At 37.3% G+C, this 25,088-nt stretch overlaps 1 protein-coding gene across 3 annotated transcripts in view; it reads left to right on the plus strand.

Annotated features, from left to right (window-relative positions):
• Positions 1-25,088, plus strand: part of LOC5570339 (triple functional domain protein) — a 298,245-nt gene that overhangs the window by 157,653 nt on the left and 115,504 nt on the right. For all 3 annotated transcript variants that reach the window (XM_021843783.1, XM_021843781.1, XM_021843782.1), the window contains exon 8: positions 13,382-13,640. In XM_021843783.1, coding sequence (XP_021699475.1) covers positions 13,382-13,640 — 259 coding nt within the window. The remainder of the gene's footprint in view (positions 1-13,381; positions 13,641-25,088) is intronic.

Here is a 25,088-nt window from a genome sequence, read left to right on the forward strand (position 1 = left end):
GCAAAGTTTTGAGAAAATTTGATTCCGTTTTGACAAAACAAATGTTTCTGTGACGCTTTTATCTTCAGTTATGATTTTCAAACGAAAAGACTTGTACGAGAAATCAGGCATTTTTCACAAAACTATGACCAAACGCAGGAATTAAAAAGTAGTACATCTTAAAAATTTCAGTGATTGAAATTTATAAAATTCTGTTCTCAAAAATATTTCTTTGAAAATCTTACACGAATTAGAACATAGTTTTCCCGGCTTTTTTTTACAAATTTTCTCAACGGTGGAAAAATTTGTAGAAAACTTTTTAACATTTTTTTCTATTCCTTAGAAAATTTGCTTTCATTTTCATTAAAAAAATCTTTGTTTCTACGATGCTTCTTTCTTGAGCTATGATTTTTCAAAGAAAAGGCTCAAAATGGCACATATGCACATTTTTTTACAAAATTGGCCATAACTCAAAAACGAAAAAAAATAACTCAAAAATTTCAGCGATTAAAGCTTATGAAATTACCTTCTCAAAAATATGTTTTTGAAAATTTTCCACGAGTTAGAGCATAGTTTTTCCGGCTTTTCCTTACGAATTTTCTCAACGGTGGAGAATTTTGTGGAAAACTTTTTCCAATTATTTTTTTTTATTCCTGAGAAAATTTGCTTTCATTTTTATAAAAAAACTTTGTTTCTATGATGCTTCGTTCTTGAGTTATGATTTGTAAAAGTAAGTAGTGTCAGGGGAAAACAAAAAAAAAATCCAACTGAGTTTTCCGGGAATATAGGCGGCCCTGCCTGTGGAAAAAGTTTCATTAAAATCTGAGAGCTTTCGGCCCAAACCCGTACGGAAAACAAAAATCCCCAACTGAGTTTTTGCCTGTCGGTTTTCCCAGATCTCAGCGGTGGCAAAGTGCACGCAAAATACCAACAAGATGCGAATTGAACCATACAAATTTGGGGTTCCGTTTCATTTCCTTTTCCGCCTTGGAATGATTGGAATAGGTGGTGAGCCAGCGAGAAATTGGATCTCACTTCCAGACCCGAGAGAGAGTGAGAAGTTGTTGCTTGGTGGTGATGGATGCGTTGAAAAGAATCGCTGGTCTTTACAAATGTATTCTGGTGAAAGCCGGGATACTCGAAGCTTTTAAGGAGTGTTTCCGTAGGCATTTGTTTGGGCTATGTTGTGCCAAAGATAAATGGTGTGGATTTCCATCGGATTAATTTGACCTTGCAGGAGGAAATCAATTACATTTCATTTGCGATAAATTTTGCATTCGATATCGAAGTGTAATTTATTTATGCTACCAAGGATTACGCTGGGGGTTAGGTTATGTGAGCAGACGAATGAATGATGTTGCTCACTGGGGATCAAATGTTTGGAGAGAGCTGTTCGTCATTGCTAACGTCATCAAGTAGGGTGTACTACGCTTACGTTCCTGCTGCTTGCTGTTGTTTGGTTTTGTGTGGGTAGAGCATGCTTTTCGTTTGAAATGATGATAATAAATCCCAATTCAGTTCAGATGCCCTCCGTTTGTCTTAAACAATGAGTAAGAAATGAATCAGTGCAAGATTGGAAAGTAGAATGCATCTTAATACTTGTTGTGTACACGCGGCCTACTTTTTTGCTACGAGAGGGAAATCTTTCGTCAGACATCCAACGATAACTCAGGAAGTGTGATTAGCGTACCTCCGCCGAACCACTAAACCAGTACTATTGTCTGTAAGCAGTTTTACAGAGATATGGGCATCACCCTTGCTTCAGTCTCTTCTCTTGGCCGCCTTACAGTATTGCTTCGGGATAAGTCACTAGATATAGCATTTTACATAAATAAGCTCGGAATAGTAGTTTACAGAACAAGTTGCAGAATGATGATTTTTACAGCACGAGTAGTAAATTTATATAATTTCGACGAGTGCCTTAAAAATCGAGTTCTACAACGAGTTACACACAACATTTTTTTGCAATTCCGTACACTCAAGATAATGTCCTCATTTGATTCATGTGCCAACCCATATGGATTTTTGCAATGGGGGTTTGCATATGGAAAGTATGTGCGTAATCAATGTACAGTATGGCCCATAAAAAATGCGAAAATTTTTTGAACGTGAATATAGCATCAACAAGCGTTATTTTCATTATTTTTGAAAGTGAATGTAATTTCTGATTATTGTAGTATATTCTGACACAACTTCGCTATCCAGGACAATTTTTGTCATATTTTTCTTACTGTCCCAAATAATGTAATAAAGCAAATAAGTTCAAAGGTTTTGTCCACCCAAAGCTAGAAACAGCGTCTGATTGTCGTATACTCTGGTTATAAACTTTCCACCTTCAAAAATCACACTTTATTGTTGAAAATTTTAGTTTTTTTGGTATCAGAGGATGGAGGAGTTCTAAGAGAACGTGTTTTTCCAGATCATAATAAAATATTTTACCAGGGTCATAGTTTTGAGGGCATTTGCGGCTTATAGCTTTGATTTGCCTTTATTTTTTGTTGAAGTTGAATAAATAATAAATACGGAAGCCTATAACAGATTTTTGATGTTGAAATTTGTTTCTTCGGTTAGACACAACTTATATCAATAGTAGCTCATAGGTTTTTATGGGCCATACTGTATTGAATTTTAGCATTTCCGATGTAGCCAAAATATCGGTTTCCGATGCAGCAAAAAAATATCGCTGGATAAATACAGCTTCACAAGGTCGCTACCGCGAAACCTTCAAACGGACGACATATTGTTTGCACAATGTGCTTCAGGAGAACGTATAACTTGCACATACTTTGAGTATTTTTCAAATACTTTACAGGTCGGACTCGATTATCCGGAATTGCAGACTCGATTATCCGGTATATATTTTTTAATATTCTTATTTTTCAGTTTTTATGCATAACTAGTGGTCCCGGCAAACTTCGTCTTGCCATCAAGTAGGCTGATGAAAACCGCTATGAATCGTCCCATACAAAATGACAGTTCCGTTCAGTCCCGTTTTTCCTATTTTCCCGGAGAACATCCTGGAACTTTTATATACACAAACACGTCGGAACCCTTGACGAACAAAATGGAAAAAGAATCATCCAAATCCGTTGCCCCGTTCGTGAGCCATTTCGTGACATACAAACACCATTCCATTTTTATTTATATAGATTTTGAGATAATTCAGTATTGCAATATACAATATGAATGGTTTAGCAGTTTTGGACGTAGGTAATAGAACGGAGGTTCAAAAAACGGTTCCGGACAGATTGGCGTGCTGGAAAACAGCCTATTACGAAAAATTGCAAAAAACTAGTGACTATAGACGAGTCACATGAATCTGAGCATGAGCATAGATGACCGCTTCGTAGTTGCACTCCGTGATTGACCAAAAAAAATCGAAATTGCACAGAGATTCAATAAATGGGGCTTTGGATTAGCTAACCATTTTCAATGTGTACAGATCGAGAGTTCAAAGTTTGAAAGTCAATAATGGCGCTATAGTGCAACCACCTACCGAGCTATCTCATCTCGATCGCAAGTCTTAGATAGCTAAGCTACGTCATTCACAACGATAGTGCCAAAATTGCAAGCATTTATACTTATTCCAAAGATGATTAGAACGAAAAAGATATCCGACTCCCGTCTTTTCTAGGCTACATGAACAGCGCCGCTCTGATGAGTCAAAAGCTAACTAATACGTAACGTTCTCCTAGTGACAACCAGATGTCGAACTGTTCGTTTATGACATTTACGCTTTGAAGTAGTTACACAGCTCACACGGGGTAGTTCGATATTGCCAATCATCTCTGAAAGTCATAAAAAGTAAAAAAAGAGGAGAGATTTTTCAGCATGTATTAACATTGTACAAATTTTGTGTTGGTCCAGAAGAGCCTGATTTTGTGTGAGTCGTACTCAATTATGTGTAGCTTGTTTTTGAGCGTGTTTGTTTTAATTTCGTCCTCTTTCGTTTTCCAAATATACGATGATTTGAATTCACCCGAAAATAATGATTACGCGCTTTTTACTCAACAGATGGCAGTAGTGTTACTTGAATAATATGTTGTCGGCAAAATATATGGCGAAATAAAGATTCGTTCATCTTTTTCCTTTTAACCATATGTGCTTATACCCAATTACCAATATATCTATACAAAATACATTGAATTACAGAGACATCCAATTTGACTCTGATCGCATCATTCACTTATAGCGAAAGACTGTTTTTTCCCTATCTTCTAACTTCTTAACATCTATGAGTGCATCGAAAGTCTCTGGACTCTCCTTGTAACGGAGAAGTAAAATGTGGCCGGTAGTGGAAGCTGTCTTGTTGTTTCAAAACTGTCGTTTGATTGGACAGCTATTCCTTTCCAAATAGTTTTCAGTGAATTATTGGAATGAGAGTGATAAAGTGAACAACATGACAGTTTCTTCCTCTCCTTGTCATTACGTCCTTCAGCCCCAGTCTGCTTGTCAGCTTAATGTTCTATTAAAGCATTCACTGCGAGTGTATGCGAGTAACTGACACTGAAGAAGACGGTATTTGAAATGAGCATATCTGTCAAAAGATAGGCAATTGGAGTGGAATTAAAAAGTGCCTAATACTTAATACTTTTCTTTTTAAAAATTCCTTATTACAATTTCTGCTCAAAGAGTTTGTATTAATTAATATGAATATTAATAATTAATAAAAGGTACCGTAATCCGGGGTAACATTGATCTCAATGACCCTCCTCGTAAAAAGTTTGAATCAACATTTATCGATGAAATATTTTAAATGCATGAATGGCGATTCTCTTTTTTCTTTTCATGAGCTAATGAACAATAAGATTTTTGCGAAAATTAAGTTGTGGTCATGCGTAAATTTTTAAACTTTTGGAAACAATGATTATCATGATTATGGATGACACGATCAAAGAATCAGGTCTCACATGAGTTCTGAAAACGATATGAGCAAGAGAAATGCGGTTGTTACTAAAAATGACATCGTTGAAAACGATTCCGTTGTCAAAACTTTCTCAAATACAGTTAACTCTCCCTAGCTCGATATTCCGTATCTTGATATCGAGTTAAAGAGCCATATTGAATGTTGGTTTTCATCACACTTAGCTCATTTTACCGGAAATCGGTGAATTTCACCGTAATCTCAACAGCTGAACAGTTCGGTGAAATAAAACACCGTAATTTCGTCGGAATTCAACGGATTCCAGTGAATTTTTACCGAATACTGTAAAAATTTATCATACTCCGTTAATTTATTTCACCGAACTGTTCAGCTGTTGAGATTTTACAGGAATCCGTAAAATAATTTGTGTGATGGCTAACGCGATGGTACCTTGGATAGCATTTGCACTGGTTTTGTGTTCTGTAACTCGATACCTCCCTAACTCGATGGTCCCTTCAATATTAAGTTATGGCGTTATGACTGTATGTTCAGTTAAGCATAATTCACAAATTGCTATAAAAAAGGAGAATTTCCTTAGAAAATTGCCCTTATGCGTATTCCACAATTCAAGGTGTTTTTAATTTTAAAATAACTCAAAAAGTAAATGACTTGTGAGAATTTGGCCTTCATATTCGGCTTTAGGGACCATGGTTTTAGTAAGTAATGATATTTTCAACATTACCGCACGTTGTTTTCATGAATGATCAGTGTTACCCCATGTCAGCTGAATAAAAAAATTACCCAAAATATTTTTTTAAACACTCTCTAAGCTTTGAGAAAACAAAATACAGTTTATAGACACGAGCAATGGATGTCAGTACTTGTTTTAAAAATATAAAACTTGCAACATATGCATTATCAAAAGAGGTATTTGGGAAGGCCCAAGCAAGACGGTTTGTTTTCGGAACGCCAAGAAGTTTTGCTGTCAGTGTCAGTTTTGTGTTCAGTCGAGAATGGATTACCAACTGGTGAGTTCGTTTCATGCTTATGATAACACATTTTTTCTTGAAAGCGTAACTTTTATGTAATATTAAAACAAACTTTGTATGGTTCGTCACTATAAGTGTCGGCATTATGCTATTTTCTTATACAATTTCAATATACATATATTTTTCTCTTTTTGACATTATTAAAAATTATCTTTTGAATTGTTCGACATTGTGAATGTTGACGTATTTTTTAAAACTTCTACCATATCGAGACAAAATGCACAGTAATACTCATATGTCATTTTCAAACAAACTATGTATGGTTCGTCACTACAAGTGTCGGCATTATTACTGTTTCATATAATTTAAAATATATACATGTAATTTTCAGTTTTCGACATTAATGAAAACATCTTTTGAATTGTTCGACATTATAGATGTTGACCTATTTTTTAAAGCTTCTACCAAAAACTTCTCGAGACAAAAATACAAAACTAGCTTTAAATATAAGTCGTATATTTCCCCCTTGTCCATGGATCGCATCACCGACCAGAGGTGACTCCCAGATCTTTTCCTCCCTCACTAATAAACACCCTTCCCGTGGTGATTGTGGAGATGCAGAGGTATTCTCGGTCTCTAGAAGCAACAATCATTACACCCTAACATTCCTTCCCCATCCCAACTGACTGTAAGGACTTGGCCGGCGCCGTTATTGATCAATAATATTAGATCTGCTAAAATTGCACTTCGAGAGTAAGCGGAAACTCCATCCCTTATTCATTTGGATCGTAGTGCAATTCTTACCATTTCCGATCAATCACGGAGTAGCAACCATTGACATGTACAGTCAGTCTATGCTATGCTATGCTATGCTATGCTTGCAACATATGCATTATCAAAAGAAATTTTTAAGAAATATCCACTAAAACGATCAGTCTTACCCCGGATTACGGTATATGGAAATGTAGTAAAAAAAACTTCCTTTACGAAAAGATCCAGGGCCGACCGAGGATCAAATTTAGAAACTATTAGCAATGCATTGCTTTGTTTTATAGCTGCAACCATTTTGAGATCTTCCAGTATTGGATCTACGAAATACTCCGTTACTACGCTACACCACGCAAAATGTGTTATCCCAGTAAAAGTAGTCATCAAAAAATGACGTCCATAATTTGGAGGGGGGGGGGAGCGGTCTACGAAAGTGCACACACATAATGGTCCAAGTATAAAAACTAAAAATTTACATTTTCATTTTGCAGCGTTTGGTGGGGCAATGAGAGCGTAAGTCAGTCCAAAACCGGGGACAGGGATTGGTAATGGCCGTAATAGTCTATGCAGACTGCTTGAACACTATCGGATAGGAAGAGGGGGTTGGGGTAGGGTATAGGGAATTGGATAAGACTTGACACAATAATGCGATTAGTGCTGCAAAATGTAAATGTGCTGATAGCAACTTAATTTGAGTTTTGAAATTTGATTTGCTTATTAAAATTTGGAATAGACTGGCAATTGTACAAGTAAGAAAGAATGGGCTGATCGTTTTTTTTACAAATTTTATAAACAACAAAATAAGAACAATATGAGAGTGATGCTAAGGACTGCTCTTATTACGCTTTATAAGTTTTTGATAATGGTTGAGGTTTACTATAAATAACGCAATTCAATCGATGGTGACGACTTTACAAACTTTATCTGTTTTTATTATGTACTGAAATATAATTGAAAGTACTGATTTATTTAAAGATATTTGATATTATTAGTTCATTTGTGTGATTCAGCAGTTAATAATGAAGAATTGTAACTTACTCTTGATGATAATACTTCCCTGACCAGGATTATCCTAGTTTTAAGCACCCTTTTCGAAGTTATTCTGTCCAGTTATCCATGTACTGCTTACAATCCTGAAATAATTCATATTGTGCATGCTCATGCATAATATTAGTCATGATCATAATCATGCGACAGATAAGAATGTGAGAAAGAGAGAATATAGGGACAGTGATTAGTAATGAGTTGATTATGTAATTTTGTTAAAGAATTCAACAATGTAACAGTACTGATGAGTAGCTTCAAAAGAATGATTTTACAGCATAGCTGAGCCTTTCGGATCGTAAGACCGATGTATACAAATTGTCCGCGTGGTCTACTAGTGCCCCTGTTAGATAAGAATCAGTCATAGACATACATATCGAATGTTCGCCATGACCCTATGACCAACATTTGTATATGTATAGACTTGGCTGATGTGGCTTTTCTATTAGGCAGTTCTTTCACTCATTGATTGTCTTCAAAACCTTGTCAAATATAGAAAATTGATTTTATTTCATTTATTTCTACAGTGAAGCTAGGGAGTCGATGCCGGTTATGGACCCTTTGCGTATTATGGACCCCCTACAGAAAAACATAAAATTAACACTAAAAGCAACTTGATTCCTATGAAAATCCACCGGGGGAACTTCGATTACATTGTTAGTCAGCAGTTTCAGGCAAAATATTTGGTTTGAGACGCATAAATACAGATATTTGAACAGTTTTGTAAATGAAACCACAACAAGAGGGTCCATAATACGCATTTCCAGGTGGCAGCGAGCCGGATTACATGGGAATCAAATGGAGGGTCCATAATACGCAACGTCAAATTTGTAAACAATCCTATTATTAACCCCGGGAGGGTCCATAATAGGCATTCGGACAACAGTTTTTCAAATGCATATTTCGCTAGAAAAATCTAATGATTTTGTATGTTTCATAGACGTACTATGAAGTAAAAACATTGAATTTGTTGTTAGACTCCACAAAACGTATATGCGTCTGAGATATCATTGCGGAAAAGCGTCTAGAATGAATTTCAGCTACTAAGGGGTCCATTACTAGCATTGAAACCCTACATTGTACTTGTTAAGTATGTATTAGGTATTATTTTATGTTTTTATTACTATTGATATTATCAAGGCCAGAATTCCCAGTGAGTGAAGAAATTTATAGTACTAGAACACCATAGAAGATCGCTAAACATTACCTAATCATGGAACGGCTTTTTGCTCTATTATTTTAAGTAGATGCTATTGATCTCCCTTTGCTCCTATCCGCAACCCGGTGCACGCGCCCTGTTGGGTTTCGAAAACCTTGTAGAAGATAACAAACCGTCAATGGCATTCCCAATTACTACCCCACATTGCACATTCAAGGGTCTGATTGTGCTCCTAACCCACCCTCAATTCGTAATCTTCTCGCCAGCTTGAAATTTTATTTTCCCGAAGTGAAAGTAATTTTCATGAGTGATAGCCTAGTGCAGCCCAACTGCATAGTACAGTAGTTTGACCAGAATTTTTAGGTCAGAAGATAAAATCTAAATTTTGTAATAAAAAGGTTGCCATTGCTTTGAAACTCACCCAACATCTAATCAAAACTACTAACAACAGCGATCAATTATCAAAATTCATCGCTCCCTGGAAAATATCGAGAATTTGAAAAAAAAAATAATTTGACAGTGAAAGAACAGATTTTTATTATAGTTTCGGACGGATTTCCGGGAGAATTCCAGAAGAATCGGAATAATCCTGATCTCTCACTAAGAGATATCCAAAAAAGATCCAGGGACATTCATGGATGGATTTCCGGAAGAAATCCTGAGGGATTTTTGTAAGACAATCATAGAAACATTTTCTACAGAATTCCAAGGAAATTTCACTGATGAAATCTCGAAGACTTCCATAAAAATCGAAGGCGAATTTACTGGATAATCCAAGAGAATTGACATTAGCTCTAAGTAAAATTTCAATAAGATCATTATTAGATCAGTTGAAAGTATACAAATAAAGAATAAAGAATAAAGAAGAATAAAGAAAGTCTTTCTGGTACATTTTACTTGGAAGAATTATAGAGAGATAACTATAATAATTTCATAAAAATTTCCGAAAGAAACTAAAAAGACTTTCTGAGAGATTTTTGGAAGAATCCCAGAAGGGTTTTTCTAAAGAATCCCACAGGGATTCTTGGAAACTTGTCCGAAAGATTTTCAGTAGTATCAATCCCAGAAGCATTTCCAGAATAAGGATTTTTGGACGGATCAGCTCGAGATAGGTTTATGAATGAGCAATAGAGGGATTTCCCGCTAATTTCAGAAGGATTTTGTATAAAGGATTCCATGAGGATTACCGGAAGAACTTGAAAGAGGTTTTTGGGATAATCCCAGAGAAATTTACGGAAGAGCTAATGAGGGATTCCATTTCATATACACACTTGCGACCTAATTTCCGTTCAACCAAACGTTATTCGATCAAACGTCATTTGACGAAATGTCCTATAGCCACTTTTGTGCCATCAATGGTGGCATTAATGTCAGTGAGCATGATTTTTTTCGTTCCTGAAATGTTTGTTAAATTTGCATTAACGAAGTAGATTTTTACAGGCGTCAAGTGAAAGAACATTTGACCTATGTTTGGTGAAAATCGACGATGGTCATTTGAACAATAATTGTGCTTTTTTGTAGACACTTGGAACCCATATGTGAAAATTCAGATGATGAGATAATATCTACAATTTTCTTTTCCTCTAACTGAGAAATATTTGTACCTGTTTACTTCAAGCTCGTTTGAATGTATTTTTCTACGTTTTTATGTTTTTCATTCCTATTGAAAATTTTCAACCTTATGTTGTTTGATCAGATAGTTGAGATTCAGCCTTTTGTGTTTCAGTCTTATGTTGGAATCTACTTTTATAAAGTCGTGGTCCTAGGATGACTTGCTGAATTTGAGGCAGCTTTGCTTTCCTCGACATGAAGGGTTTTCTTAAGGTGAAACAGTTTGGAATCAACTTTTAAGATTGAATTAAAACTTCAAAGGCACAAATCTCGCGAAGAAAGCATCCCACAACAGTGTAGTTTTTATTTTGGCTTTGTGCACTAGCAGAAAGCTTAAAATAAGAAGATCAGGAACGTTTGCCAACTATTTCTCCAGTTTTGTGCCTTCGAAAACGTGAGTAAGGGGAGAAGTCGGCCATTGTGCCGGCCATCTTTAGATTCCGAGATTTTTCCCCTTAAACCTTTTTGTCAAACATCAGGTGATTTGGCCGACAAAAGAATCACATGGCAAGGAGAGCAAAACTTCCGGATACAGATTACCCCATCATTTTTCTTCCCAAAACATAAAAATCGAATAAAAAGACTGTGCTATTATGAAAGTACACGCCTATACACTCCCGTACAAAAGTTTGGGTTCATCTTGGTTCATCCCCTTAAAACATACAAAAGTGGTTGCTATGATTACACGTCTTACAAAACACTCTATGACGCATTTAAAAGACAATGAGTTATTCTCACTTTTGACATAAACATATTTTGAATTTTTGTTTACTAAATTTTCGATTTAACATTATTTCTATCATTTTACGGTAAGATACTTTATTAACACTATATATGATATATTACTATATATTGGGTGTTGGGGAGGGGTAGCCTAAGGGAGTTAATTGAACTGTTGACTGGATGAAAGTGCGTGGGGTCGCCAGCCTTTTGTCATGAGAAAACAGCCTTAGTGTTGTCTTCCAAAGGTCTTCAAAGATATTAACTAGCCCTGCTACAACAAACCATCAGGTAGATCATACCATCCCGGTATGATTCTGCAGTCATAGGTAATCCTTGCGCTGATGGTGGCTAAATAATCATCATCATCATCATCATCACTAAATTTTCGATTTAAGTTGCGGACGGGGTTGGTGGTCTGATGGCTACCGCTTCTGCTTCATAAGCAGAAGGTCGTGGGTTCAATCCCAGGCCCGTCCCTTTCCTCGTACTTTGTAGTTGTATATCTCTCAGTTGCTTCTATCTTCCATTCTAAATCTATCACACTCAAACTATTCGTTCGTAGCAAACGCTAGAACCAGAGACGGACAAGAAACCGTTTCCCTAACGCTTCCATACTTCCACGAGCATGCCTTTCCTTACATCTGATACATAGGCAGTCTGCTAACCACAAAAGAAAACCTCTCTGCCATGCCTTTCCCCCAATCCATACACTCCTACATGAACTGGCGTAGATGCAGTGGTATATACGGCCTACGTGGGAGCCAGTATAATGCATCATCAATTCCTCCCCCTTCCCCACATTGGTCTGTATTCTGACGTGGCAGGCACCATTGTCGCTAAAAATAGAAGATCACCAGCACTTATACACTGAGGTAGCGTTGGGCGATTTTGAATCGATGTTCCGAAAATCGATGTTTGCTTTCCGATTAATCGATTTTTTGAATCGATGTTCGGAGCACCTAAAATCGGATGAATCGATTCTCTTCATTCGATTCTTTGATTCGATTCATTTTGATGAAATCGTTAAATATTTCTTAATAAGTTTGTGTCAAAGAAACCATATTTTGAACTTATCTTGAAGTATTAAATCTGGTCGATTGATTTTCGAAACTGATTTGATTGGAAGATGTTGAAATCGGTTGCAAATGCATTTGGTCTCATTTCAAGCTTCATAAATGTCAGTTTTCATCCGATTCGAATCGATTCGAAAACATCGATTCAAAGGATTCGATTAAATCGATGAATCGATTCGGCAGTTGAAATGTGAATCGATTCAGTAACATCGATGTTCTGAACAAATTTGCCCAACGCTACACTGAGGATGCCTGTTAGTCCCAAGCAGTCATACGCTTGGTTCCTTGTGTAAGTGCAGCTGATCTGGTGATACTGGAGTAGCATCCACGGGCGGCCAATCAAGCTCAAGCTCAAATTTTCGATTTAAGTTGTGATATTTTTCAAAAAATACACTCAAAACACGAAGTATAAAAACTAAAAATTTACGAATAAAAAGTATAAATAGAACAGCGAACTAGGGATTGATTAACCACTAAGTAAATAACGAAGCTTGTTCTATTCCTATACAGCACGTAAAGTACTGACCTAGCTGACTAAGAGCAGATGAAACCATTTCGACCACTACCCCGTCATCCCATTCGATTCCCACTTGTATTCTTCCGATAGACCCTAGTTTCCTAGGTCCGACCGTTCGACTATAGAGCCACATTGAAAATGGGTAACACAGTTAGACATGTTTCCTTATTAGGGCGAATCAGGTTAAGCCATCGACTATCGGCTAGGCTACAACGTCCTTCCATATGCCTCCGATTTTCCAAGCCAATATGATTATTTAAATTGACTCTCTGGGTGAAATACACACCGAAGCACATTAACGGAGATGATGGAGGTGGCCTACCAACCAACCAGCAATGGCTTGATTCTTTCCCATTGGGTCGTTCTTCTAAGTGGGATTAATCGATACCATATTTACATAAATGTGAATACATAATTATGGGAAAAGGAGCATAAATCTATAAATAGTGCCACTGGGGAGGAAGGCAAGTCTTGCTTCGAAAGCGGAAGGTTTTCACGTTTTGTGTGACTATTTTTACTTAGTTAGTAGCAGGGAATTTTTAAACATGATTGCTTTAAATGTATATACAGAGTAAAACAACATGTTTTAAACTTGACTGATAGATGTTTTATAATTATACTAATGAATAACTTCAATCATTCTTCCAATTGCAGGGTGGTCTAGCTGAGGTAACGTGGGTGATAGCGGACTACAGTGCGACCCAGGGCTCGTCGGAACTGACGGTGACCAAGGGCGCCCAGGTGGAGATTTTGGACATGAACTGCTCCGGGGCGCCCGATTTCTGCTTAGTCCGGTTACCAATCAACTCCACCGACAGCCAGGAGGGCCTGGTGCCAGTCTCGGTGCTCAAACCGTTACCATCGTCCCACAGTAAGATCAACAACAAGCAGCGCGACGCGGACGCGCTAGGAGGTGAGTGTTTTTAGTTTTTCATCTTTCAATACTTTTTAAATTTGAGTGCTTCTTCTTTTCTGGCGTTACGTCCCCACTGGGACAGAGCCTGCTTCTTAGCTTAGTGTTCTTATGAGCACTTCCACAGTTATTAACTGAGAGCTTACTATGCCAATGACCATTTTTGCATGCGTATATCGTGTGGCAGGTACGAAGATACTCTATGCCCTGGGAAATCGAAAAAAATTCCAACCCGAAAAGATCCTCGGCCGGAGGGATTCGAACCCACGACCCTCAGCTTGGTCTTGCTGAATAGCTGCGCGTTTACCGCTACGGCTATCTGGGCCCCATAAATTTGAGTTCTATACGGGTGAAGATTAAGGGGTCTGTTTTGTAATTCGAGCGAATTCACGTGACTCGTCTGTAGTCATTGTCGATCAAAGTAAGCATGCATATTTTAGATGTCACCCGTCGACTCCCATAGTAATCCAGTCACATAGAGTGACAACTGTCGATAAACTCGAGTGACAGAGCCTAGTCGAGCGAAATTTTTGGTCGACAGTGACTCCAGTGGAGCCGTTTTTGATCGACTCGACTTATAAAATAGGGCCCTAAAATGTCCCCTTTCCCTAAAGATTATGAACACTAGCTTCAAAACAGAACAACACGTGTTATTAGGGTGGGGCTTATTTCCAAAAATCTTCCGTAGTCAGGATTTACAAAGTGGAAAATGATCATCGGTCCCAAAATAACATCCTGTGAAAAAATGAGAATTTTCGGTGAAGGTTTAGAGGTGGCGCATAGGGCGTAAGTGCAATTTTCCCATTTAGGTGAACTCTGAAAAAATTTGGTATGCTTTTCAGCTTGTTTTGGTGATTTTAGGACCCTTAAGGGCAAAAAATCACCTCAAAATTGCGATATCTTTACTCCTTTAGATGATATTTGACGAAATATATTTATGCATGCGATTTTTGGCCCTTGTATAGGTTACGCTGACTGATTACTATGAACCCGAATAAGCATATGATTAGCTGGGGAGAATTCCTATGCTAGTAAAATGGAGCGAAGAGCAAAGAAGAATGAGAGAAAGAACAAAGAACACAGAAGAATGTAAGGTGGGGCGGGTTAAACAGTTGGGAGGGTGAAACTAGTGATGTGTTGAGTGTAACTGAGGAATCTTGTAAAATCTCGATTTTACGCAATGGAGAAAAGTTCCAGTAGAAAACGATGATTATATTGACTTCTATTTTATATAGCCTACTTCAGAAATATGTCGAGCAATGTTTCTGCAAGTAGGGGAAGAGCACCAATTTTTGACCCATCTCTAGTTTTCAATCCATGCATACGATTTTAGATTAATGTAACGGCTAAAATGTCCTCAACTCCATGCGAAGTTTCATCATTATTCTCCTGGTATAGATAAATGCATGTTCACTTCACTGCTTTAGTTCAATAATCGTTCGGTTTTTTTTTCCTGGATGTTGATAGCAATTTATCGAAATGGACCGTTGCAAAATATACATCCTGGAAATTCAGCCATAAATTATAACAAATTTATATAAGCATTTATATATACATAGGACATTCCTTCATGTAGCTCTGTCGCAATTCCTAAAAAAAATATGTTTAAGAACTGTGAAGCTTAAATTTTGTTTTAATTCGAGAGGTTTTCACTTTCGTTGCATGGAACCAATTGAAGATAAAATCTTTTTCAATATTTTATGTAAGGGCGTTTCTAGGCCTATCATAGGGTTGCTTTGAGGTGTATTAGTTTTTGCATAAATGCTAGAAACAAAATTTTGGCCCATAGTGGGGCAAAAGTTCGAATCAGCGGGGCAAAAGTTCGACCCATATATAAAATCACGGAAAATTTGCAAATTGCCTTAAATCCACATATTATCTTCAAATTTAGTTGAATTTGTCTGATCGTGTGAAAATTGTCACCAAAATTTTACATTTCCACTTAGTTTTGCAAAAAACTGCTATTTTTGAGTATATTACAATTAACTCGGTTTTGGGCAATTTTTTGATGAAAATTTAGTGTGTATTTTTCGCTAAACTTAAGTTTACGGCTGGTGTAAGGTATGCCTGTCATAAAAGGATCGATATTTTGTGTTTTAGCCAGCAAACTTTTGCCTCACACTAGATTCGAACTCTTGCCCCACCGGTGGGGCAAAAGTTCGAATAAGACAATCAATTTTGAAACTGTTATAACTAAAAATGAGTAAATATTTTGACACAAGTTTGTTCAGCAAAATTATAGCCAATATGTTGAAGGTTCACTGTATGGTATTTGTTTTGTTTTAACTGCTATTGTTTTCCTGGAAACTTTGATTATACCACTAAGGTCGAACTTTTGCCCCACCTTACTCTACAGATGTAGAACGATGTGTTGAACTTCAACTGCATTTTTGTTTGTCCGAAGTTATGTTGAAGGTGTTGTGGCTAGCGTTGGGCAAATTTGACCAAAACATCGATGTTACTGAATCGATTCAAATTCGATATGTCGAATCGATTCACCGATTTAATCGAATCAATTGAATCGATGTTTTTGAATCGATTCGATTCTTAAGGTCATATGAAAATGTACAAAAACAAGCTCTTAAAATAAAACGAAATTCAATTATTAAATTCCATCAATATAAAAACGTTTGAAATTGAAAATTATATTTTGAACGCTTCAAAGCCAGTTCATAACTAGGTTCGTGTTTCATCATCTCATCAAACATTCTAATCAATTTCATCCTTCTGAATCGAAAAAAAAACGAATGAAGAAATTCGATTCACTTGAATTTGAGTTGTCCTAACATCGATTCAAAAAATCGATTAATCGAAACGAAAAAATCGAAGTGTACGGATTTTGAGCCTGTATTGGTTTAGGCCCCTCTGTAATTTTTTTCAGATTATAAAAGCAATTGCTGGAGTTATATAAAACGGGCTTTCTAAAATACAAAATTAGTGTTGAACTTGCATATAATCACATCTCCTACATCCAACCGAGATATTTTTATGGTTCCGTAGTTCATTCTAATATAATATCATCAGTTACACCTTCCCTTGTTTAACTCACCCCACCTTACATTCTTCTGTGTCCTTTGTTCTTTCTCTCATCTTTCTTTGCTCTTTGTTCCATTATACTTGGATAGGAATCCTCCCCAGCTATTCATATGCTTATTCGGGTTCATAGTAATCAGTCAGCGTAACCTAAACAAGGGCCAAAAATCGCATGTATAAAATACATTTCGTCATATATCATCTAAAGGAGTGGAGATATCGCAATTTTGAGGTGATTTTTTGCCCTCAAGGGTCCTAAAATCACCAAAACAAGCTGAAAAGCATACCAAATTTTTTCAGAGTTCACTAAAATGGGAAAATTGCACTTACGCCCTATGCGCCACCTCTAAACCTTCACCAAAAAATCTAATTTTTTCACAGGATGTTATTTTGGGACCGGTGATCATTTTCCACTTTGTAAATCCTGACTACGGAAGATTTTTGGAAATAAGCCCCACCCTAACGTGTTATTGATCTCTTAGCTTTCTAGACCTACTTCAAAATTCAAATTTTTTTTTGATTGACATTATTTGTCAATTTGTGAATTTCTGACAGTTATTTTTATTATATGACATCTAAAAGAACTTCCATGAAAAAAGTTATAAAAATCAATCCGAGCAAATTGTTTGCAATGGGTCCAACATAGTTTTATTTTCTCTGGCCCTGAATCGTCAAGGAAAAATTCTTCACATTACGGGGTGTATTTTGTAAATCGAGCAGATTCATGTGACTCGTCTGAGCTCATTGTCGATCAAAGTAAGCATGCATATTTCAGATGTCACCCGTCGACTCCCATAGTGATCCAGTCACATAGAGTGACAACTTTTGATAAATTCGAGTGACAGAGCCAAGTCGAGTGAAATTTTTAGTCGACAGTGACTCCAGTCGAGTCGTTTTTGATCGACTCGACTTATAAAATAGGGCCCTACATCTCCGCAGGGACACTGGTTGTTTTTCGGCTTAGTTTAGTGTATATTATAGTATGATATAGTGTTCTAAAGGGGCCCAGATAGCCGTAGCGGTAAACGTGCAGCTATTCAGCAAGACCGAGGGTTCAAATCCCGCTGATCAAATATCTTTTCGTAAAGGAAATTTTCTCGACTTCCTAGTGCATAGAACATCTTTTTACCTGCCCTGGCATTGCAGAATTCGCTCTCATTTGATTTTGAAGCACGATCAAAGTACGCGAAGAAAAACATCCCATCTGTTAAATAGGAGCAGCGAACAAGAGCCCCATAGAGAGAGCGATGATGCTTATTTTCCGTTGAAGATAGGGTAAGTGTTCCCTTAGTTGTGGATGTTCCTATAGTTGCGGTAGTGCCGTTTTCACTTATTTTAATGCATTAGCCACAGAACCGACACTGCCAATCGACGTTTTGGCTTGTTCATACACGAAATAGTTGAAAAGAGCGTTCGAATTGCTTTAAAACTGATGAAATATCACTCAAATTGCTAAAACTTTTCTTGCTTGTACCAATAGTTGCGGTAAAGTGTTCCTATAGTGGAGGATCCCATAAGAAAACAACGGATACCACAACTATAGGAACACAAATTGAAAAAATACCGCAACTAAAGGAACAGCGTACCAATTGTGGAGGTATTATTTTTCACTGGCATGCCGTGGATTACTGCGATGAAATCAGTTTTCTCATTAAGTCAATGGTCGTTACTTCCCGTTACAACATTAACATGTACATTAATTGCGCTTCTTGAATTTAGGCGGTTAAATGAAGTTCAACCGTGCTTAGTACCTCCACTATTGGTACATGTACCCTATGTGTTTTACTCTACTGGCACGATAAACAATCCCCGAACTTTCGATAGCAATTGTGTCCCCCAGGTTTGAGGCTTGTTTAGAGCTTTGTTTTAATAACTATGGAAGTGGTCTTAAGAACTTAAGCTAAGAAGCAGGCACTGTCTCAGTTGGGACGTAACGCCTGAAAGAAGAAGTCTATTCCACAGTTGTTCATGAAGAGTTTTCCTTAACAAAATTATCAAGACGGTAAAAAAATGTTTAAATTCGTTAAAAGGCCGCCTATTTTTCTAAGATTTTTTATCAACTGAACCAAGAAAAGTCCCAAAGGGAAAAAAATAGAAGAGGAAGATGTTCAGAATGCTAAAAAACATACACCCTCATTCTTGTTTACGGCAGATCCAACTTTCGATCGAATCCTATTCGTTCGAATTCATGGCCCATTTGATTTTGCTGGCGTAAACGAGAATGCGAAATGGTTTTCGATCAATAGCAAACGTAAACAATAATAGGAGTGATAGTATCTTATACAATGAAAAATATCAGAATGCTAAAGAAGGACATGGTATCTTACACAATACAAAACATACAATTTGTTGGATAAATACTCCTCCACATGTCAAAAATATCGTGAATTACAGATTTTCCTTCTAGGACCACATTTTATTCATTTCTATTTGTATCCTTCGGAAAATATGTTAAATCGAAGGTAGTCAAAATATACATAATAAATGGATTCTGCCATGCAAAATGGATATAATCTTGACACTTTGCATTACTCTTACACGCGCTGCTACAATTTATGAACTCTAATTTCGACTTAATATCTTTTTATCTTCAATCCCATAAAAACTGAGATTAATATTTGTAATAATAATAAAATTCATCTGTAAAATATATCCAAATTGCGGTCAATAATTACTTTTCAAGCCACTTACTGTTTATGGCAAACTATTAAAAATGTAAATTCCACAAATTATAACCGCATAACGTAGACCACGACACATCGAGTGCAATGTTTGGAATGGTTTGCACAACTGGCCAACTGCCATCCGTTTCGCGAGTGCCTTCATTCACACACACACTGGTCTCAACTCAATCACCGGTTAATTCCACACGATTCCATTAGAACTGTTGGATCAGCAGGCAACATTCAGCGAAAACCGGTGCGCGGTGTAAATAACCGTTAAACCAACTTTCGAAAGGCCTGGCGTGAAAATTCCTTACTTACAGATTCGCGTGAAATACGCCGCGTGTCGTTCATGTTCACGCTCGTGGAAAGTAAATTACACCTCAAGTCCCCAGGGAAGAAAAGCCAATGCAGAACATTCACCGTGAAGTAATTTTTCCTTGGCGACGTAGTCACTCGTGTGCAACCGTTAGAAAACCCTAGGTTTTTCATAGGTAGTCGACACATCGACACTGCTGTGCTGTGGAAAAGCGAAAATGTCAATTTCCATGGCTGATGGTGGTTCTAATTTATATGATTGTGCTTGATGTTGTTGTTCCGGCGAATCAAGCTTATATGCTTGTGTTTCGTCATAAGATGTTTTTATTTTGATTTAGATGAACGACCGAAATCTGTCATCAGTTGTTTAATGAAACTAAAACCATCCCACCAAGATTTATATACTGCCCGCCTAAAACCATGCCCGTTTTGAATATTGCAGGGAGATTAAGGTTTGGAATCACATCACCAGCTAACTATGAGTATGAATGCCGAATGAATTGGGTAGTTTTGCAATTTAAATACTAAAATTTCAATTTTTTTGAATTTTTAAAAATACAGCATTTTTAAGTAAAAAAATTTGATTTCTCATAAAAAAATATGTTTGTAAAGAAAACGTGTTACAATCAGGGATTGAAACCGCAGAGAATTGAGAATATCAGTCTCTTATCGCTCTCTGTAACAATCATGATCCGCAGCACATCATGAGAGTCTGTATATCGTCAACTGCTACAGCTCTGATTATATCGGGGGCGTAACAGTGCATGATAAAAATCCACCTAAACAAGCTCTAAACCTGGTGGCAGTTTGGCTATAGGATGTTCGGGAATTGTTTATCATGTTAGTAAAACAGAACACCTTCTAAATGTATTTAAATTTTACTATTTTCACGTTAAATTTACTATTTTGAATATATTTCGTCATAACAATGAAAAGTTCAAACTCGTATCGATATCTCCCTAACTCGATGACCCTGTCAAAATCGAGTTAGGAGAGATGTCTTCTTCTTCCTGGCATTTCGTCCTCATTGGGACATAGCCTGCTTCTCACCTTAGAGTTCTTATGAGCACTTCCACAGTTATTAACTGAGAGCTTTCTTTGCCAAAGTTGCCATTTCCGTATTCGTATATCGTGTGGCAAGTACGAGGATACTATATGCTCCGGAAAGTTAAAGAAATTTTCTTTACGAAAAGATCCTGGACCGACCGGGATTCGAACCCAGACACCAGCATGGCTTTGCTTTATAGCCGCGGACTCTAACCACTCGGCTAAGGAAGGCCCATCTCTAGGAGAGATGTCTGTAGCTCAATGTTTTCTCTTACTCGGTTAAATACCCTTGTGGTCCCTCAATCTCTACCGCACAATGAACTCTTTAGTGTTGCTAGACAATTTCAGTTTTCTCCTACTCAGAGTTGGGGCCACTTTATGCGCCCTATATAGCTATTCGTCCTACATATATGTACAGCTTTCCACAGAAATTGTCCATTCAAGGGGACTTCTCCCCGAAAAGATCCACAACACCCATGTATTTACCCATGTCTCTATGGTCACTGCAGCCGCAGTCTCAGCAAATCAACGCCCGTTCACTATTGTCACCAATTTTGTTTTAGTTAATTTTGTTACCCTCAATGGAGTGAATTTGTTGCGCAAATATTGAATTTGACGCGGGTCGTAGGACCTGATTGGTGTCGAGAACATCCAGTGACACCCCATCAAACTAGTATGGCTTAGAGGAGTGCAGCAGGTCAGGCCAGTACGTTCCGGACATCTATATGGGGAACTGGGAGTAATACGCCTGTGTTAAGGAAAAAGGCTACTTGAAAGCACATTATTTTATGCTGTCATCTTCCAAGATCCAGAAAAATAAAGTTTTTTATAGGTTTTTTTACGATTAAAAATTATAAAAATATATCAGGAGCAGCGTTTACATATTTGTTATGGTTTGTGGTAAAAAAATGCGTTCCAAGACACGTGGTTCGTCCAAATCGAGAATGGCGCGTTTAGCCACCCTATGGGCAAATTACCCCCAGTTCCCCAACCTACTAGCTGGTGGAGCACACGCGTAGGCCTCGCCTTTCCACTGTCAAAGGCTGGTCACGAACGGCGTGTGACCATGTTTGGCTTTGTACGTTCGTGTACGTCGTCTCCATGTCAATATGCAGAAGAATTTCTTCTTTTGGGTCGCCATTGTGGAACTTTTGGTTAGCAAACGAAGGTGTTTATGTCGATGATGAGGTAAACTGAAGTGTGTTTGCTTCAGGAAACGGAAATGTTACCAGCGAGAAGAAAATTCTCAGGGTGTCTACTACAAGGAAAAAAATCACAGAGAATTTAACTTAACATGAAACACCTCTAATTATCAGATAATTATGGAAACAATCAGGTAAAATAAATGGCATGGTAATAAACAGGAGATTATGTCTAACTATGTTTCCTTGAGTTTGTTACAGCAAAAAAACATCTGCACTGAGGAAAATGGAGTATTGAAACACATAGAAAAGCCTCATAGAAATTCGGATTGAAATTTATAAATTTGTCTTAAAAATTAAAATTTGAAAACAATTTTTTTTTTTTTGTTACAACCTGGAATCAAACCAAGAACCTTACGAGAAACCACGAGCGTACATCACACACCTATCAGCGTTTTGAAGTAAAGTGATGCTAAAACGATACGTTGCAATATTCGTGAATTGTGCAAAATCTATGAATTTCTGTAGTCGCTGCGTGTACTTGGAAGTTATGTCAGAAAACTTTCATCTGCAAAATTCCGGGAAACTGCGATTTTTTTTCTCTGGTAAAATCTGGGATTTTCATTACAGTAAACGAGTAGAAACCCCTGATTGTGAAAGATGACTATAAATTGTTTTCCAATTGACAGTAATTCGTCACCGAAAGGTGCCAGATCACGTCAAACATAGGCCTGAATGTGATGCTAATAAATAATTCTGGCCAAACATTTTGCGACCTTGTGGCTTGCTAATTCATCCGCGCTTCGCCGAGAAGCTCATTAGTCAGCAGAGAATAACCCGAGAAGAGCTCTTCATCCTACGATCGCAACGGTTCCGCGGTGGGTGTCAAAGTGGCGGGAAAGTGTTCTATCTGTGTTGTGTAGTACAAGTCAAAGAGGTGGGAAAAAACTCATAAATTCCAAAAATAAATGCGATTTCATCCGAAAAATTCGATGGCGTTATGGCGCAAAATCAGAAAGATGAGACGGACAAAACAAAAGTGTTTCAAGGTTCTGATGATGGTGATGCTCCTTGTGGAGTGCACATTGCCGGTCGGAGGGGTCTGGATAGTTTGACATGTCTCGATTTATTGTAATTGTAGATCAGACTAGAAGAGACCTATTGAGCCATTAAATTATTTTTTGCAATTCCGTTGTATATCAAGCTACTTTTTATAAAGAGAATGGACAACAAAACGGCCTACTTTTCCTACCAAGAAAAACAGTGCTGAAAAGTGCTTCTTTTCAGCACTGATAACGGTATCAAAAAGTAGCATTTTCAGCACTGTTTTTGGAGTAGTCGTTCTGATTGCCTAAGAACGTCTTTTATCGAATTGCTCTGGAATTATCAATAACTTAGAATAGTCAATAACGGGTTTGGATAGTGCAACGGATATAGAATCGGAAGCCGATCATCTTGCGGACATAGAGGAGGCAGTAGAGTTCGTTGGTTCATTCTCAAGAAAGTCGGGAGCTTTATGCGGCGGTTCGTTGTAGGCAATCCACCACATGAATTCTTCATATTATTCGTCATATATGTGGCGTCTTACCTGATCAGCCTAAAAATAGAGCCAGCAACGGAAATGTGAAAATTGGTGATAATCATTTCACAGCCTACCTGATTAACCCCTCTACCGGCAGCTTCATTTTTTACCGCAAGAAAAAAAAATCAAATCGCGATAACTTTTTCGTTTCTCGGTATCTTCCTTGCTTTCGTTCATAAATTTCATTCAATTCTTCCCCGATTTCGTGTAATAAGTCCTCTGTAAATCTTTCTTTTTGGAATTACTCCAGAGATACCTCAAGAAATTTGCCTAAAGATTCTTTCAGGAAATCAGGAAATTACTGTAAAAGTTCTTTCCTCCAGAAAATTTTCTGGGAGTTCCACCGCGGATTAATTTATTGATTTTATCACACGATTTTTTTTTTCAGGGTTTGTTTTTTTCAAGAATGCCTTTATTAATGCCTGCTCCTCGGGTTTCCTGCAAGTATTCCTTCAGAAATGTTCCTAGGGATTTTTCATCAAATTCTTTAGGTATTCCTTCAAGAATTCCTCGAAGCATTCCGTTAGGAGTACCCCAAAGGGATCACTTCACAAATTTCCCCAGAGGAATTTTCACCTGGGGGTAAAATAACATCTAATATTCCTTCATGATTTCTCCATAGGGTCTATGGGGTCCATCATTAGCAGTGTTGGGAAAAAATCTGAAATTCACTCTACAGTAGCAAAACAAAGCCAATCACAGTCAGTGAAGCCAGTGAAACTCACGCTAATCGCTGCTGTAGGCAAAAAGCCTTGAAAATTTCAAAACACCCGTTGCTAAGGGCAACCCAAAATTACTGTAGAAAAATGTTCTATTTCCCGCTGCACTTCCCGCATTTAGAGCCTTCAATGACACTAAGGATTTAGAAAATTAATTCACCCAACATAGGCTACTTGATGAGATTCACGTTTTTGAACTACTGTACTGGGAGAGCCACGTGATTTGCGCGAAATTCAAGCCTACTACTATTACCATTCCCAGCACTTTTTGTAATATCAAGTCATTTTAGCTGCACATCAGTCTCGTCGCAAATATGGTCGGGGTTCTGCTAAACCGCACCAAACGCCAATTTTTTCAAAAATGAGTTATTTACACTAGAGGATTCAGATTATCATAACCTATCTACATTTAAGATATCGAATAATTTGAACCATCCCTCGTTGAGTAAATTCAAAATATTTCTCTAGCAGGATATGTAAAACTGAAATTGTATCCAACCAGAGCGAACCTAAAACCTTAGCTTGTCATTGGAGGTAATTTAGAATTCTGATTAAAGACGGCATTTTTTTTAATTCTTCCTCAAATAATGCTAAGTGGCCATTCCGGACAACATACAGTAACAACACCAACGGATTTTAGTATGTCATGTAAGTTAACGGTTTTGTAAAATACAGTATTGTTTCGGTGGTGCTGATCTAATATCATTCCAATTTTGTTCAGCCACACCGCACCAAGTACCATTTATATAAAAATCGTGTTTTTGTATGAAGAAAAGATATCAACATTCGCTAAACGCTTGCCTTCTCTTTATATATAATATGTCGATGGGTCCATGCAGGAACCGTGATGAAATAACAAGACATTTGAATTTGATGTTGTCTGAATAATTTGGAAGCACTTGGTGCGCTTTAGCTGTTCATAAAATGACGTTTTCACCTGTTTT

The sequence above is a fragment of the Aedes aegypti genome, chromosome 2 (genome assembly GCF_002204515.2).
Source record: "Aedes aegypti strain LVP_AGWG chromosome 2, AaegL5.0 Primary Assembly, whole genome shotgun sequence".
Lineage (NCBI taxonomy): Eukaryota > Metazoa > Arthropoda > Insecta > Diptera > Culicidae > Aedes > Aedes aegypti.